The sequence below is a fragment of the Bombina bombina genome, chromosome 2, assembly GCF_027579735.1.
Source record: "Bombina bombina isolate aBomBom1 chromosome 2, aBomBom1.pri, whole genome shotgun sequence".
In the NCBI taxonomy this organism is placed as follows: Eukaryota; Metazoa; Chordata; class Amphibia; order Anura; family Bombinatoridae; genus Bombina; species Bombina bombina.
The window spans coordinates 43,496,332-43,509,830 of record NC_069500.1 but is presented as its reverse complement, the minus strand read 5'-3'; the positions used below and the strand labels follow the sequence as shown (position 1 = coordinate 43,509,830).

The window sequence follows — 13,499 nt, the reverse complement described above, 5'->3', positions numbered from 1 at the left end:
GCCAATAGGCATTAGCAGGAAGTGTATATAAGCCTATACGCATTAGTAGGAAGTGTCTATCAGCCAATAGGCATTAGCAGGGAGTGTCTATCAGTCTATAAGCTTTAGTATGAAGTATCGATCAGCCAATAAGCATTAGCAGGAAGTGTCTATCAGTCTATAAGCATTAGCAGGAAGTGTCTATCAGCCAATAGGCATTAGCAGGAAGTGTATATAAGCCTATACGCATTAGTAGGAAGTGCCTATCAGCCAATAGGCATTAGCAGGGAGTGTCTATCAGTCTATAAGCTTTAGTAGGAAGTATCTATGAGCCAATAAGCATTAGTAGGAAGTGTATATCAGTCTATAAGCATTAGCAGGAAGTGTCTATCAGCCAATAGGCATTAGCAGGAATTGTCTATCAGTCTATAAGCATAGTAGGAAGTGTCTATCAGTCTATAAGCATTAGCAGTGTTATAATTATATTTCTTGTTTGTTTGTTCACTATGGAAAGTGAAACATACAGGATTTCTTATAGCAATTATTATAGGAATTGACAAAAAATATGTATAGTGTTACAGGTTGGTTAACAGAATAAGACTTTTGCTAGGTTAACCTATCTGTATTAATATTTGCCAGCTAGATAGTTTTATCCTACAAACACTGTAGTCTGCAGTAAACTAATTAGGCAGGATTAAAGTTCAGGTTCATGCAATAATACTGTCCAGATATTCAGTGAGATATTGATCAAGGTAGATACTGAAGCGAATGAAATATAAGGTATCAAGTAATAGTATTGGTAAACATACGACCTGTTAATCAGTCCTGGAAACAGAGGTGTGCAAAGTTATATGAGAGACCGCGGAGGTTTGCGGCTTGCAGCGTGGAGCTGTGTGAGAATGGCTCCAGGCGGTAGCTGATGACGTCAGCGGGTAGCAACCGATACTGGTCTGAGACAAGCTGAAAGTACAAGCTGCGGTTAGTAGGGAGAGCGAGAGTGCCGCTCTGAAATGCTGGGGAAATTAGGTGGAGCCGGATTGGCTCAGTTTCACACACAGTTCACTGAGAATTGCAGATAATCCAGCATAGAAGAGAGGCAAAGGTGTGTCTTAAATAGGCAGGTGCATTCATTAAAGGGGCAGTGAGCAGAGAAAAAAGGAAGGATCTGACATATCCCCCCCCCAAGAACACCCACAGCGAGGGTTCTAATGACAAGGTCTTTCCGGATTTCTACGGTGGAAAAGTGAAACACACCTGGGGGCCGTGACTGAAGTAGCAGGTTCCCATGAGTCTTCAGAATGATCATACCCTTTCCATCGTACTAGATATTCCAAAACACCCCTTCGCCTCCTGGAGTCAAGAATAGCTTCTATCTCATATTCCAAATCCTGGGAAAGAACATGTGTAACAGAATCCACGGTAAATCTGTCGGAAAGACAGGGTTTAACCAGGGAAACATGGAAAGTCGGGTGCAATTTATATGAGTGAGGCAGTTGTAGAGTGACAGTAGCTGGATTCCTAACGGCAATTATAGGAAAAGGACCTATAAATAGCTTACTCATTTTCTTGGAGGGTGTATGTAAGCGTAAATATTTTGTTGACAACCAGACTAGTTGTCCAACCTGGTAGACAGGTTGAGGCTTATGCCGCAAGTCATAATAACGTTTATGGGATGCTTGTGCATGTTTTATGTTGTCTCGAGCAACAGACAAGGTCTGGGAGATGTCATTCACAGTGTCGTTGACTTTAGGACAGGGAGATGGTGCATAAGGAAGGTAGCTGATTCTGGGATGGAGTCCATGATTGAGAAAGAAAGGGCTAAAGCCAGTTGAAGAATTCTTAGCGTTGTTGTAGGCGAATTCTGCCAGAGCTAGATGGTCAGCCCATTGATCCTGTTGGTTGGAGCAAAAGCAGCGGAGGTACTGCTCCAACCACTGATTGGTGCGCTCTGCCTGTCCATTCGTTTGTGGATGATATGAAGTTGTGAGCTTTTGAGTTACTTGTAGAGTATTACATAAATGTCTCCAAAACCGAGAGGTGAATTGTGATCCTCTGTCCGAAAGGAGTACCATAGGCAACCCATGTAATCTAACAACATTCCTAATAAACAAGTCGCAAGTTTGTTGTGCAGTGGGTACTCCTATAGCTGGTATGAAATGCGCCATTTTTGTTAGTAAATCAACTACTACAAAAATGGAGGTGTAGGACAAAGATTTTGGTAGATCGACAATAAAATCCATTGCGAGATGAGTCCAAGGGGTTTCTGGAACTGGATATGGTTGTAGAAGTCCCATCGGAGATTGATGTGATGGTTTACACGTGGCACAAATACCACAATTTGAAATATAGTCTTCTACAGAGGAAAGCATAGTTGGCCACCAGTAATTACGCTTAAGTAGCTCTAGAGTTTTTTGTATGCCTAAATGTCCCGTGAGTGGGGAATCATGATGAGCTCGTAAAAGAGAAATTCTATACTGAGGTGGTATGTATAGATGTTTACCATGGTAATATAAACCATCTGGATTTCTTTGCAGAAGATGAGTTGGTTTTGTGGAATCCTGATTTTGAGCTTTCTGGAACTGAGGATCTTTATGGACGAGTAGACCTAAAAAGTTTGATGAGGGTATAACTGTAGACGGGGTTTCCACATTGAGCGGTCTAATGTCTTTGCGGGAGAGGGCGTCAGCTTTGCCGTTTCGACTACCAGGTCTGTAGGTGATGAGATAATTGAATCGTGAGAAATAGAGATTCCAGCGGAGTTGTCTGGAGGAGAGAGTCCTACTTTGTTGTAAATATTGTAAATTTTTGTGATCTGTAATAACGATAATAGGGTGTAAAGCTCCCTCTAATAGATGTCGCCATTGCTCAAATGCAGTTTTGATGGCCAGTAATTCCTTTTCCCCTATGGGGTAATTTCGTTCAGCTGGTAGCATGAGCCTGGAAAGATAGGCGACAGGATGCATCACATCAGTAAGAGATTGTTTCTGTGACAACACTGCCCCCAGAGCATAATCCGACGCATCAACCTCTACAATAAATTGTAAATCTGGGTCTGGGAATTTAAGAATAGGTGCTGTGGTGAAGTCAGTTTTCAACTGTTGGAAGACTCTCTGACAGTCAGATGTCCAGTTAAAAGTGTTTGTGTGTTTTGTTAAATCAGTAAGTGGTTTAGCAGTCTGGGCGAAATTACGAATAAACTTTCGATAGAAATTCGCAAAACCAAGGAATCTTTGTACTTGTTTGCGATTTTTTGGGGTAGGCCACTGAGTGATAGCATGGATTTTAGAGTCATCCATCTTAATACCAGTGTTCGATATAATGTAACCCAAGAAAGTGACTTGACTGCAATGAAATTCACACTTTTCTAGTTTAGCGTATAACTTATGTTGACGAAGTCTTGCTAACACTGTTCTCACGTGGGTCACATGTTGTTGTATAGTATCAGAATAGATCAAGATGTCGTCAAGATAAACTACTATAAAGGTGTCCAAGATGTCCTTAAAAATGTCATTTATGAAACATTGGAATGTAGCTGGAGCGTTACATAACCCAAAAGGCATAACGGTATATTCATACAAGCCATAACGAGTTCTGAAAGCTGTTAACCATTCATCTCCAGCTCTCATTCTTATAAGATTGTAAGCACCCCTGAGGTCCAATTTTGTGAAGACTTTGGCAGTGCGTAATCTTTCTATCAATTCAGGGATGAGGGGTAATGGGTAGCGATTTTTCTTGGTACGTTTGTTTAACTCCCTGTAGTCAATAATTGGTCTGAGCGACTGATCTTTGTTTTTAACAAAAAATATACCTGCGCCAGCAGGTGAGGTGGAAGGTCTAATAAACCCTTTTGCTAGATTTTCCTGTAGATATAATTTTAGGTGATCTAATTCGGGTTTAGATAGGGGGTATATGTGACCCACTGGTATTGTGGAGCCAGGTAAGAGGTCTATAGGACAATCGTAGGTCCTGTGTGGCGGAAGTGTCTGTGCATCAGTCTTGTTAAATACGTCTTGGAAATCAGTATATTCGGATGGCAACTGAGAAGTAGATGAGAGAAGAATGTTATTGAGAGGGAAACAAGTCTGAGAGCAGTAGGAAGACGTTAGGTCTATAGTCAATTTGTGCCAGTCAAAGAAAGGTTTATGGAGTTGTAACCAAGTAAGACCTAATATAACAGGATATAGAGGACTAGGTATAATGTCAAAGCTGATAGATTCTCTATGTCCTGTGGAGGTGCACATAAGTAAGGGAGTGGTTTCAAGAGTTACTGGACCATAGGATAATGAAGACCCATCAACCAAATTTATAGAAACAGGAGACATTTTTGCTTGTGAGGGTATTTTATTTCTATTTACAAAATCACAATCAATGTAATTTCCTGAAGCGCCTGTATCAATAATCGCATCAATCTTTAGGCAATGTAGATCCCACTGTAAAGTAAAAGACATAGATATATGTGGTTGTTTTGGTCTGTTTACTGAAAGGCTAAGAAATGTTGAAGAAGTCTTACCGTTTTTTTTCTTTTTTAAGAGAGGACATGCTGTCAGGTCATGCTCAGGGGCAGCGCAGTACATACACAGACGATGAGTGCGTCTTCTGCCCTTCTCCTCTGGTGATAAAGGACCTCTGATAAATCCAATATCCATTGGAGTCTCATTATCCCTAGAGGGTACTGGTGGAGTATTCTGTCGCTTGTATGAGGTTGGGGTGTTTGCTCTCTCTTGTTTGCGTTCCCTTATACGCCTATCAATTGTAGTACAATGTGTGAAGAGATCCTCCAAATGCTCTGGTACACCAGTACGGGAGAGCTCATCTTTGATGTCTTCTGAAAGCCCAATCCTGAACTGATGTCTAAGCGAGGGTTCATTCCACTTTGATTCAATTGCATAGATTTTAAATTGTGATATATAATTTTCTACAGGTTGTCTGCCCTGTCTCAAGGCCCTGAGAGAGGATTCGGCAGATTCCTGTTTAAAAGGATCTTCATATAGTGAGGATAGAGCCTTTAGAAAATCCTGTATAGAGTTTAGAATGGGATTCTGATTTTCAAACAAACTATCCGCCCAGACACGGGGTTCACCCCTTAAATAAGAGATAGTAGTCAACACCTTAATTCTATCAGTGCTATAAGTTCTGGGTTTTAGTTCAAACATCAAAAGACAAGCATTTCTAAATTCCTTAAACATTGCTCTATTACCACTAAACTTGTCAGGAAAAGACACCTGTGGTTCAGGATGTGCTTCTGAATGTGCAGTTTTAGCAGTATACATATCTCTGAGGCAATCTTTAAGCACCTGATTTTCAGTTTGCACATCTCTGAGAGTTAAATTTACAGAATCCATACGTTGAGTTAAAGTGGCAATTTGGTTTGCAATTTCTGTCATATCCATAGTGCTATACCTGTATTTAGAGGCTGGATTATACTGTTATAATTATATTTCTTGTTTGTTTGTTCACTATGGAAAGTGAAACATACAGGATTTCTTATAGCAATTATTATAGGAATTGACAAAAAATATGTATAGTGTTACAGGTTGGTTAACAGAATAAGACTTTTGCTAGGTTAACCTATCTGTATTAATATTTGCCAGCTAGATAGTTTTATCCTACAAACACTGTAGTCTGCAGTAAACTAATTAGGCAGGATTAAAGTTCAGGTTCATGCAATAATACTGTCCAGATATTCAGTGAGATATTGATCAAGGTAGATACTGAAGCGAATGAAATATAAGGTATCAAGTAATAGTATTGGTAAACATACGACCTGTTAATCAGTCCTGGAAACAGAGGTGTGCAAAGTTATATGAGAGACCGCGGAGGTTTGCGGCTTGCAGCGTGGAGCTGTGTGAGAATGGCTCCAGGCGGTAGCTGATGACGTCAGCGGGTAGCAACCGATACTGGTCTGAGACAAGCTGAAAGTACAAGCTGCGGTTAGTAGGGAGAGCGAGAGTGCCGCTCTGAAATGCTGGGGAAATTAGGTGGAGCCGGATTGGCTCAGTTTCACACACAGTTCACTGAGAATTGCAGATAATCCAGCATAGAAGAGAGGCAAAGGTGTGTCTTAAATAGGCAGGTGCATTCATTAAAGGGGCAGTGAGCAGAGAAAAAAGGAAGGATCTGACAAGCAGGAAGTGTCTATCAGTCTATAATCATAAGTAGGAAGTGTCTATCAGTCTATAAGCATAGTAGGAAGTGTCTATTAGCCTATAAGCATTAGCGGGAAGTGTCTATCAGCCAATAGGCATTAGTAGGAAGTGTCTATCAGCCATTAAGCTTTAGTGTTAGTTGTAAGTTCAACTAAAATTGTAATTATAGCACAGGAAATAAATAACAAATGCATATTTTACTATGTTTAAACATTTCATGGGTGATTTAATTGTAAGTTTAATGTCAGTTTAAAGTATCAAAGTTTTAAAATATTAAGTGCTAATATTGACATTTTCCATTGTTTATTGATATAAGACCTCTGTGAAAATGAGCATATTCAGCCTTAAAGGTACCTAGAAAATGATCTAATGTGTAACAGCATTTTAATGTTTCCCTGTTGCTTGCACTTAACTGTGTTTAACAGCTACAACATAAAGTCAGCTCTAGAGCAGCAATCACAGTACTGGGAGCTGGCTGAACAGATATGGTGAGCCAATGACAAGCAGCTTTTATGGGTAGCCACCAATAACTAGCTAGCTACTAGTAGGTCACTGTTGCTCCTGTGCCTACCTAGGTATGCTTTTCAACAAAGGAAAAATGTGATAATAGAACTATATTGAAAATTCTCTTATAACTGCTTGCGCTATCTAAACCTTTACAGTTTAATTTTGACTCCAGCGTCCTTTTAAGCATTAGGCCCATGACTAATAGTCTAGTTCTCACTTGTTAACCGTGATTAAGATTAACTCTTATCCTCTGTCTTGATTTCAGGACCCGAGGGGTGCAACCTGTTTATCTACCATCTGCCCCAGGAATTTGGGGACGCTGAGCTGATGCAGATGTTCCTGCCTTTCGGTAATGTCATCTCCTCGAAAGTGTTTGTGGATCGGGCGACAAACCAAAGTAAATGCTTTGGTGGGTAAAGAAAACAAAACAAATTAGATTCATCCAGGAAAAGGGCTTTTTTCTCTAAGCACAACATTAAACCGCTTATTTTTCCCTTTTAATACTTTTTCTTTCCCCTTTTCACTATGTTTCATGCTAAGATTGTGTTTGTATTTTTTAGGAGTAAATTATAAAAAAAACAAGATTTATTTTGGGAAAAGAAAGATTAGCAGTACAGGGTATCTAGCTGCTGTGCCACTTACCAAGTCTAATAAACCAATAATTAATTAAGCGCACATTTTAATGAAAAAATTACAGGTGCTAATGAATTAGCTCGAGTCATTGTTGAGGTAACATCAGTTTGTAGCTATCGGCCCAATTCTCAAAATAATCTAACAATTTAGGGAGGCAAATTAGCTTGAGAGCTTATTATCTTATGCAGGATTCTTCATGTGAAGTGAAGACACGTACATTACTATATAGCGCACACGCAAAAAACTAAATAGTTTATGCAATTTTTTTCTACGGGCCAGTGAGTTTTTGATAATCAGGCTCCATGTGTTTAACCCTCACATCTCCTTACCAGGACATGGATGCATTCTAAAGGGTTATTAAACATTGTGCCTTTAGGAAAAACAAATATATTAAATTAAAGTAAAAAATAAATAGAAACAGATGGTGTAAAAAAAGCACTTGTTTTTTTGCAAAATGAGCACTTCTCATTGAAGCCCCTGCCCTCAGGGAAATAAGAGAGCTGACGTCTTTTGATCTTACGTTGCATTCTACCTCTACTGAGCATGGGCAAAACAAACATCTCTCTAGCATTATCTAAATAGCAAACCAGCTCAGATGATTTATGACATCAAGTTAGTTTAGCTTTCCTGTAGAGTCCACAGCCTCCTTTTAGGGCTGTGGCAGGAAGTAATTGATACAGCACAAATGAAGTTCAAAAGTACATTTATACATTATTCAACCCACTGCTTTTTATTACAACAATGAAACAGACTGTTTAACATCCCTTTAAGAGTAGCAATCACTTGAAGCCTTCAATCTCCTCTCAGGAGTTGTATTGTGATGGGGCACCCAAGGGACATTAGAATCAACTAACAAACTATAACTTCTATTATTACATTTTCTTTAATTGTTTATCATTTGTTGAAGAACATGTTTAGGTAGTCTCAAGAGTGTGCACGTGCTATAGCATTACATGGCAGAAGTACTTGCAACAATATTTCTAACAATATGGTGTTGCAGACACTGCTTCCATATGCTCTTCAATAAAGGATGCCATAAGAACAATGTCAATTTGATATTACAAGTAAATTGAAAAGTCTCTTAAAACTGCATGTTCTGTCTGCATCATGGAGGTTTAATTTTGACTTTTCATGTTCTATTAATAATATAAGCCTACAGCACACACACAGGGCTTCATGTACAAAGCAGCGAATGCTGAGCTTCATGCAATCCTGTCTTCCCTCTCTGCCACTCCTCTCCTCTGACTTGGCTTCTCATTAACATACCTAAGTATGCTTTTCAACAAACGATACCAAGAGAACAAAGCAAACATTTTAGGTTTCATGTCCCATTAAATATAAAAAATAACCATATATTGCCATAAAGAGAGCAAATAGCTTGCTACTTCTGACCTGTCTCCATGCAAACTAAAATTATATAGTATAGTTTCTGTATGTAAATAATAATGACAATAGAAATAAGTTGCCCGTGTTTTCCCACTAAAGCACTGGTTTTCAAACCTGTCCTCAGACTCCCTAACAGGCAAGATCTTCTGGATATCTGAACTGGAACACAGGTGAAATAATCAGCTGATTAGTAAACTGTTTTTTTACCTGCTCTCATCCAAGGCAATCCTGAAAACCTGACCTGTTAGGGAGGACAGGTTTGAAAAACCAGTGCACTAAAGTATAAACCGGGTTAATTTAAAAGTAAAAACATCTTGTCTTACAACTTCCAATAGCAACAATTTTTCAAACCTGAAGAATGTATTTATAGAGCCATATCACTTTGATCACACACACACACACACATATAGATATATATATATATATATATATATATATATATATATATATATATATATATATATATATATATATATATATATATAGGTCTGAGGAAGGGGATATGTTCCCCGAAATGTCACATTAAAAGGCACCAGTTATTTGAAGACCAGTGAGTGCAAGTCTGCTTTGTTCACTATATATATATATTTATATTTATTATTATTATTTTACATTAAAATATGCAGTTTATGAAAATGTATAGTTTAGACGCTGTAGTAGCTGCTTCATGAAGCACAATTATACATAACAGCAGTGCTATATAAGTCTTTAGGACATTAATGTTAATAACATGTAGCCATTAACCCTTTGGCATAAAAAGAGCTGCAACATTTTGCATTGCAACACATTCAGGCCAAAATGTTGCTAGGTTTAATATGTGTTGCTAGGTTTAATAAGTGTTGATAGGTTTAATAAGTGTTGATAGGTTTAATATGTGTTGCTAGGTTTAATATGTGTTGCTAGGTTTAATAAGTGTTGCTAGGTTTAATATGTGTTGCTAGGTTTAATAAGTGTTGCTAGTTTTAATATGTGTTGCTAGGTTTAATAAGTGTTGATAGGTTTAATATGTGTTGCTAGGTTTAATAAGTGTTGATAGGTTTAATAAGTGTTGCTAGTTTTAATATGTGTTGCTAGGTTTAATAAGTGTTGCTAGGTTTAATAAGTGTTGCTAGGTTTAATATGTGTTGCTAGGTTTAATATGTGTTGCTAGGTTTAATAAGTGTTGATAGGTTTAATAAGTGTTGATAGGTTTAATAAGTGTTGATAGGTTTAATATGTGTTGCTAGGTTTAATATGTGTTGATAGGTTTAATAAGTGTTGCTAGGTTTAATATGTGTTGATAGGTTTAATAAGTGTTGATAGGTTTAATAAGTGTTGCTAGGTTTAATATGTGTTATAATAACTAGTATTTATATAGCACCTTTTTTCCCAGTGGGATCCCAAGCGCTTTTTCAGCGCTTGCTCTCAGAACTAACCAAATTGGCAGCTGAATAGTAATAGTTGTTATTATTACCTAATTTAATGGTACTCATTTTATCAACCTTGGAAGGATGAAGGGCTGAGTTGACCCTTCTGGGATTTGGACCTGCGACATTGGATCTTTTAAACAGGCTTTTTTGTAGTCAGGGCATTTACCAACTGAGCTACCTCACCAGCCTGTGTTGATAGGTTTAATATGCGTTGATAGGTTTAATAAGTGTTGCTAGGTTTAAGAAGTGTTGCTAGGTTTAATATGTGCTGCTAGGTTTAATAAGTGTTGCTAGGTTTAATAAGTATTGCTAGGTTTAAGAAGTGTTGCTAGGTTTAATATGTGCTGCTAGGTTTAATAAGTGTTGCTAGGTTTAATGTGTGTTGCTCGGTTTAATATGTGTTGCTAGGTTTTATAAGTGTTGCTAGGTTTTATAAGTGTTGCTAGGTTTAATATGTGTTTCTAGGTTTAATATGCGTTGCTAAGTTTAATATGTGTTGCTAGGTTTAATAAGTGTTGCTAGGTTTAAGAAGTGTTGCTAGGTTTAAGAAATGTTGCTAGGTTTAAGAAGTGTTGCTAGGTTTAATAAGTATTGCTAGGTTTAATATGTGCTGCTAGGTTTAATAAGTGTTGCTAGGTTTAAGAAGTGTTGCTAGGTTTAATATGTGCTGCTAGGTTTAATAAGTGTTGCTAGGTTTAATGTGTGTTGCTCGGTTTAATATGTGTTGCTAGGTTTTATAAGTGTTGCTAGGTTTAATATGTGTTTCTAGGTTTAATATGTGTTGCTAGGTTTAAGAAGTGTTGCTAGGTTCAAGAAGTGTTGCTAGGTTTAATATGTGCTGCTAGGTTTAATAAGTGTTGCTAGGTTTAATAAGTGTTGCTAGGTTTAAGAAGTGTTGCTAGGTTTAAGAAGTGTTTCTAGGTTTAATAAGTGTTGCTAGGTTTAAGAAGTGTTGCTAGGTTTAATATGTGCTGCTAGGTTTAATAAGTGTTGCTAGGTTTAATAAGTGTTGCTAGGTTTAATAAGTGTTGCTAGGTTTAATGTGTGTTGCTCGGTTTAATATGTGTTGCTAGGTTTTATAAGTGTTGCTAGGCTTTATAAGTGTTGCTAGGATTAATATGTGTTTCTAGGTTTAATATGTGTTGCTAGGTTTAATAAGTGTTGCTAGGTTTAATAAGTGTTGCAAGGTTTAATATGTGTTTCTAGACTTAATATGTGTTGCTAGGTTTAGTAAGTGTTGCTAGGTTTAGTAAGTGTTGCTAGGTTTAATAAGTGTTGCTAGGTTTAATAAGTGTTGCTAAGTTTAATATGTGTTGCTAAGTTTAATATGTGTTGCTAGGTTTAATATGTGTTGCTAGGTTTAATAAGTGTTGCTAGGTTTAATATGTGTTGCTAAGTTTAATATGTGTTGCTAGGTTTTATAAGTGTTGCTAGGTTTTATAAGTGTTGCTAGGTTTAATATGTGTTTCTAGGTTTAATATGTGTTTCTAGGTTTAATAAGTGTTGCTAAGTTTAATATGTGTTGCTAGGTTTTATAAGTTTTGCTAAGTTTAATAAATGTTGCTAGGTTTAATAAGTGTTGCTAGGTTTAAAATGTGTTTCTAGGTTTAATAAGTGTTGCTAAGTTTAATATGTGTTACTAAGTTTAATATGTGTTGCTAGGTTTAATAAATGTTGCTAGGCTTAATATATGTTGCTAAGTTTAATATGAGTTGCTAGGCTTAATATGTGTTGCTAGGTTTAATAAGTGTTGCTAGGTGGCACAGCTGCTAGGCTATAATTTCATAAAGCTCTATTTTATGAACTTCTGGGCTGTCCCAAATCAGCTGTTAACTAGATTTATCAATGGACATTATTCCTTATCTTTAAGTGGTATTTGTTGTAAAATGCTGGTACTTATTTATTATTTGTTCTGGAACTCATTATGGAGTGTTGTCTCTATCAATTAGAACCACTGAAATATTAAAAAAATCACATATTTACACATTTATTTGTATTATATTTTTATATAAATTATTTGTATTATATTTTTATATAAATTATTTGTATTATATTTTTATATAAATCCCACGAGGATTGAAATTATGGTATCCCAGCTGCAAATCTGAATAAAATATAGCAATGACAAAAGATTTTAGAATTTCTGATTCATCCTGACCAGGATAAAGGGGGTATATGGCAAATTGTATGTTTAGTTGTATTTAAAAATACCTTTCATTTTGCTGATTGTTTTCTTTTATTTGGACATGAAACTGTAATGTTTTTGTCCTCTCAGCATTAATATATCTTAGAGTATTAACTATTTCCGATAACTAAACAATGTGGGTAGATTCCAACCTTGTTAATTCAAGGGACATGAAATCCAAATGTTTTCTTTTGTGATACAGACAGATCATACATTTTAAAAAAAAAAGGTTTCTAATTTACTTCTATTATCACATTCTCATGGTATTCTTTGTTGAAGTGATACCTAGGTTGGTAACGTGCTCATGTATGGAACATTACGTGGCAGAAATACTCCTGCCATCTAGTGGTCTTGCAAATGTATAATATTCTTCTATATAGTACGGCAGACACATGCACGTTCCTGAGCACACTTCCCTGCTTTTTAACAAAATATACCAAGAGAATAAAGAAAATAATTTGATAATAGAAGTAAATTGTAAAGTTGTTTAATATTGCTTACTCTACTTGAATCACAAAATATATTTTTTGGGGTTTCATATCTCTTTAGCTATTTTAAAATAGCATATTGTCCATATGAAAAGGCAGAATTTAAAAATGTCGACATTTTAATTGCGTGCATAAATATTAAGTGAAAGATATTTAAATATGAATTTAAATTAATATACTAGTATCAGTTATATATCCCACTGATACTGAAATAGATCTATCAACCAATGAGAATGAGAAGGAAGTACCTATCAGCCAATAAACCCTGACAGGAAGTGTTGATCATTCAATGAGAATTATTAAAAAAAAAAAAACATAACTGATAAGAATTTGTTTTAATTTATTTTTAAACCTAGTTTACTTTTTCATGCAAAAATAAAAATAAAACCTAGTATGCTTTTTTCAGGCAGATTATATATTTTTTGTGTCCCTTTCATTATTTTCCTGCAATGTATTTGCTTTAGCTTTGTAATTAAATATTTGTATAATGCCCAAAAATGATTCATGGCTCTTGCATGACAGAAACCAAAAAGAAAAGTTTAAACTTCCAGTTAAAGTTGCCTATTTTTTTTTTCTAGAAATCTGCATTATAAAGACAATATTATTTATTTGATTCATTCCTTTCACAGTTTGACTGTCTGATCTTTAGAGTCAGTCCAAACACAGCTGGTAGTTTGTGCATTTCATTTGGTTTTATTTTCTCTGCAGCATATATCACCTGGCTGTATGAAAACAAAAGCTACTTGGAGCAATAACAGACAAATAA

The 13,499-nt window shown here is 36.3% G+C and overlaps 1 protein-coding gene across 1 annotated transcript in view; it reads left to right on the top strand.

Moving 5' to 3' along the window:
• The window catches only part of CELF4 (CUGBP Elav-like family member 4), a 1,552,143-nt gene that overhangs the window by 1,484,338 nt on the left and 54,306 nt on the right, over nucleotides 1–13,499 (top strand). Inside the window, 1 exon segment of the mRNA XM_053701051.1 lies at nucleotides 6,898–6,981. Within this exon segment, the coding sequence (XP_053557026.1) occupies nucleotides 6,898–6,981 (84 nt within the window).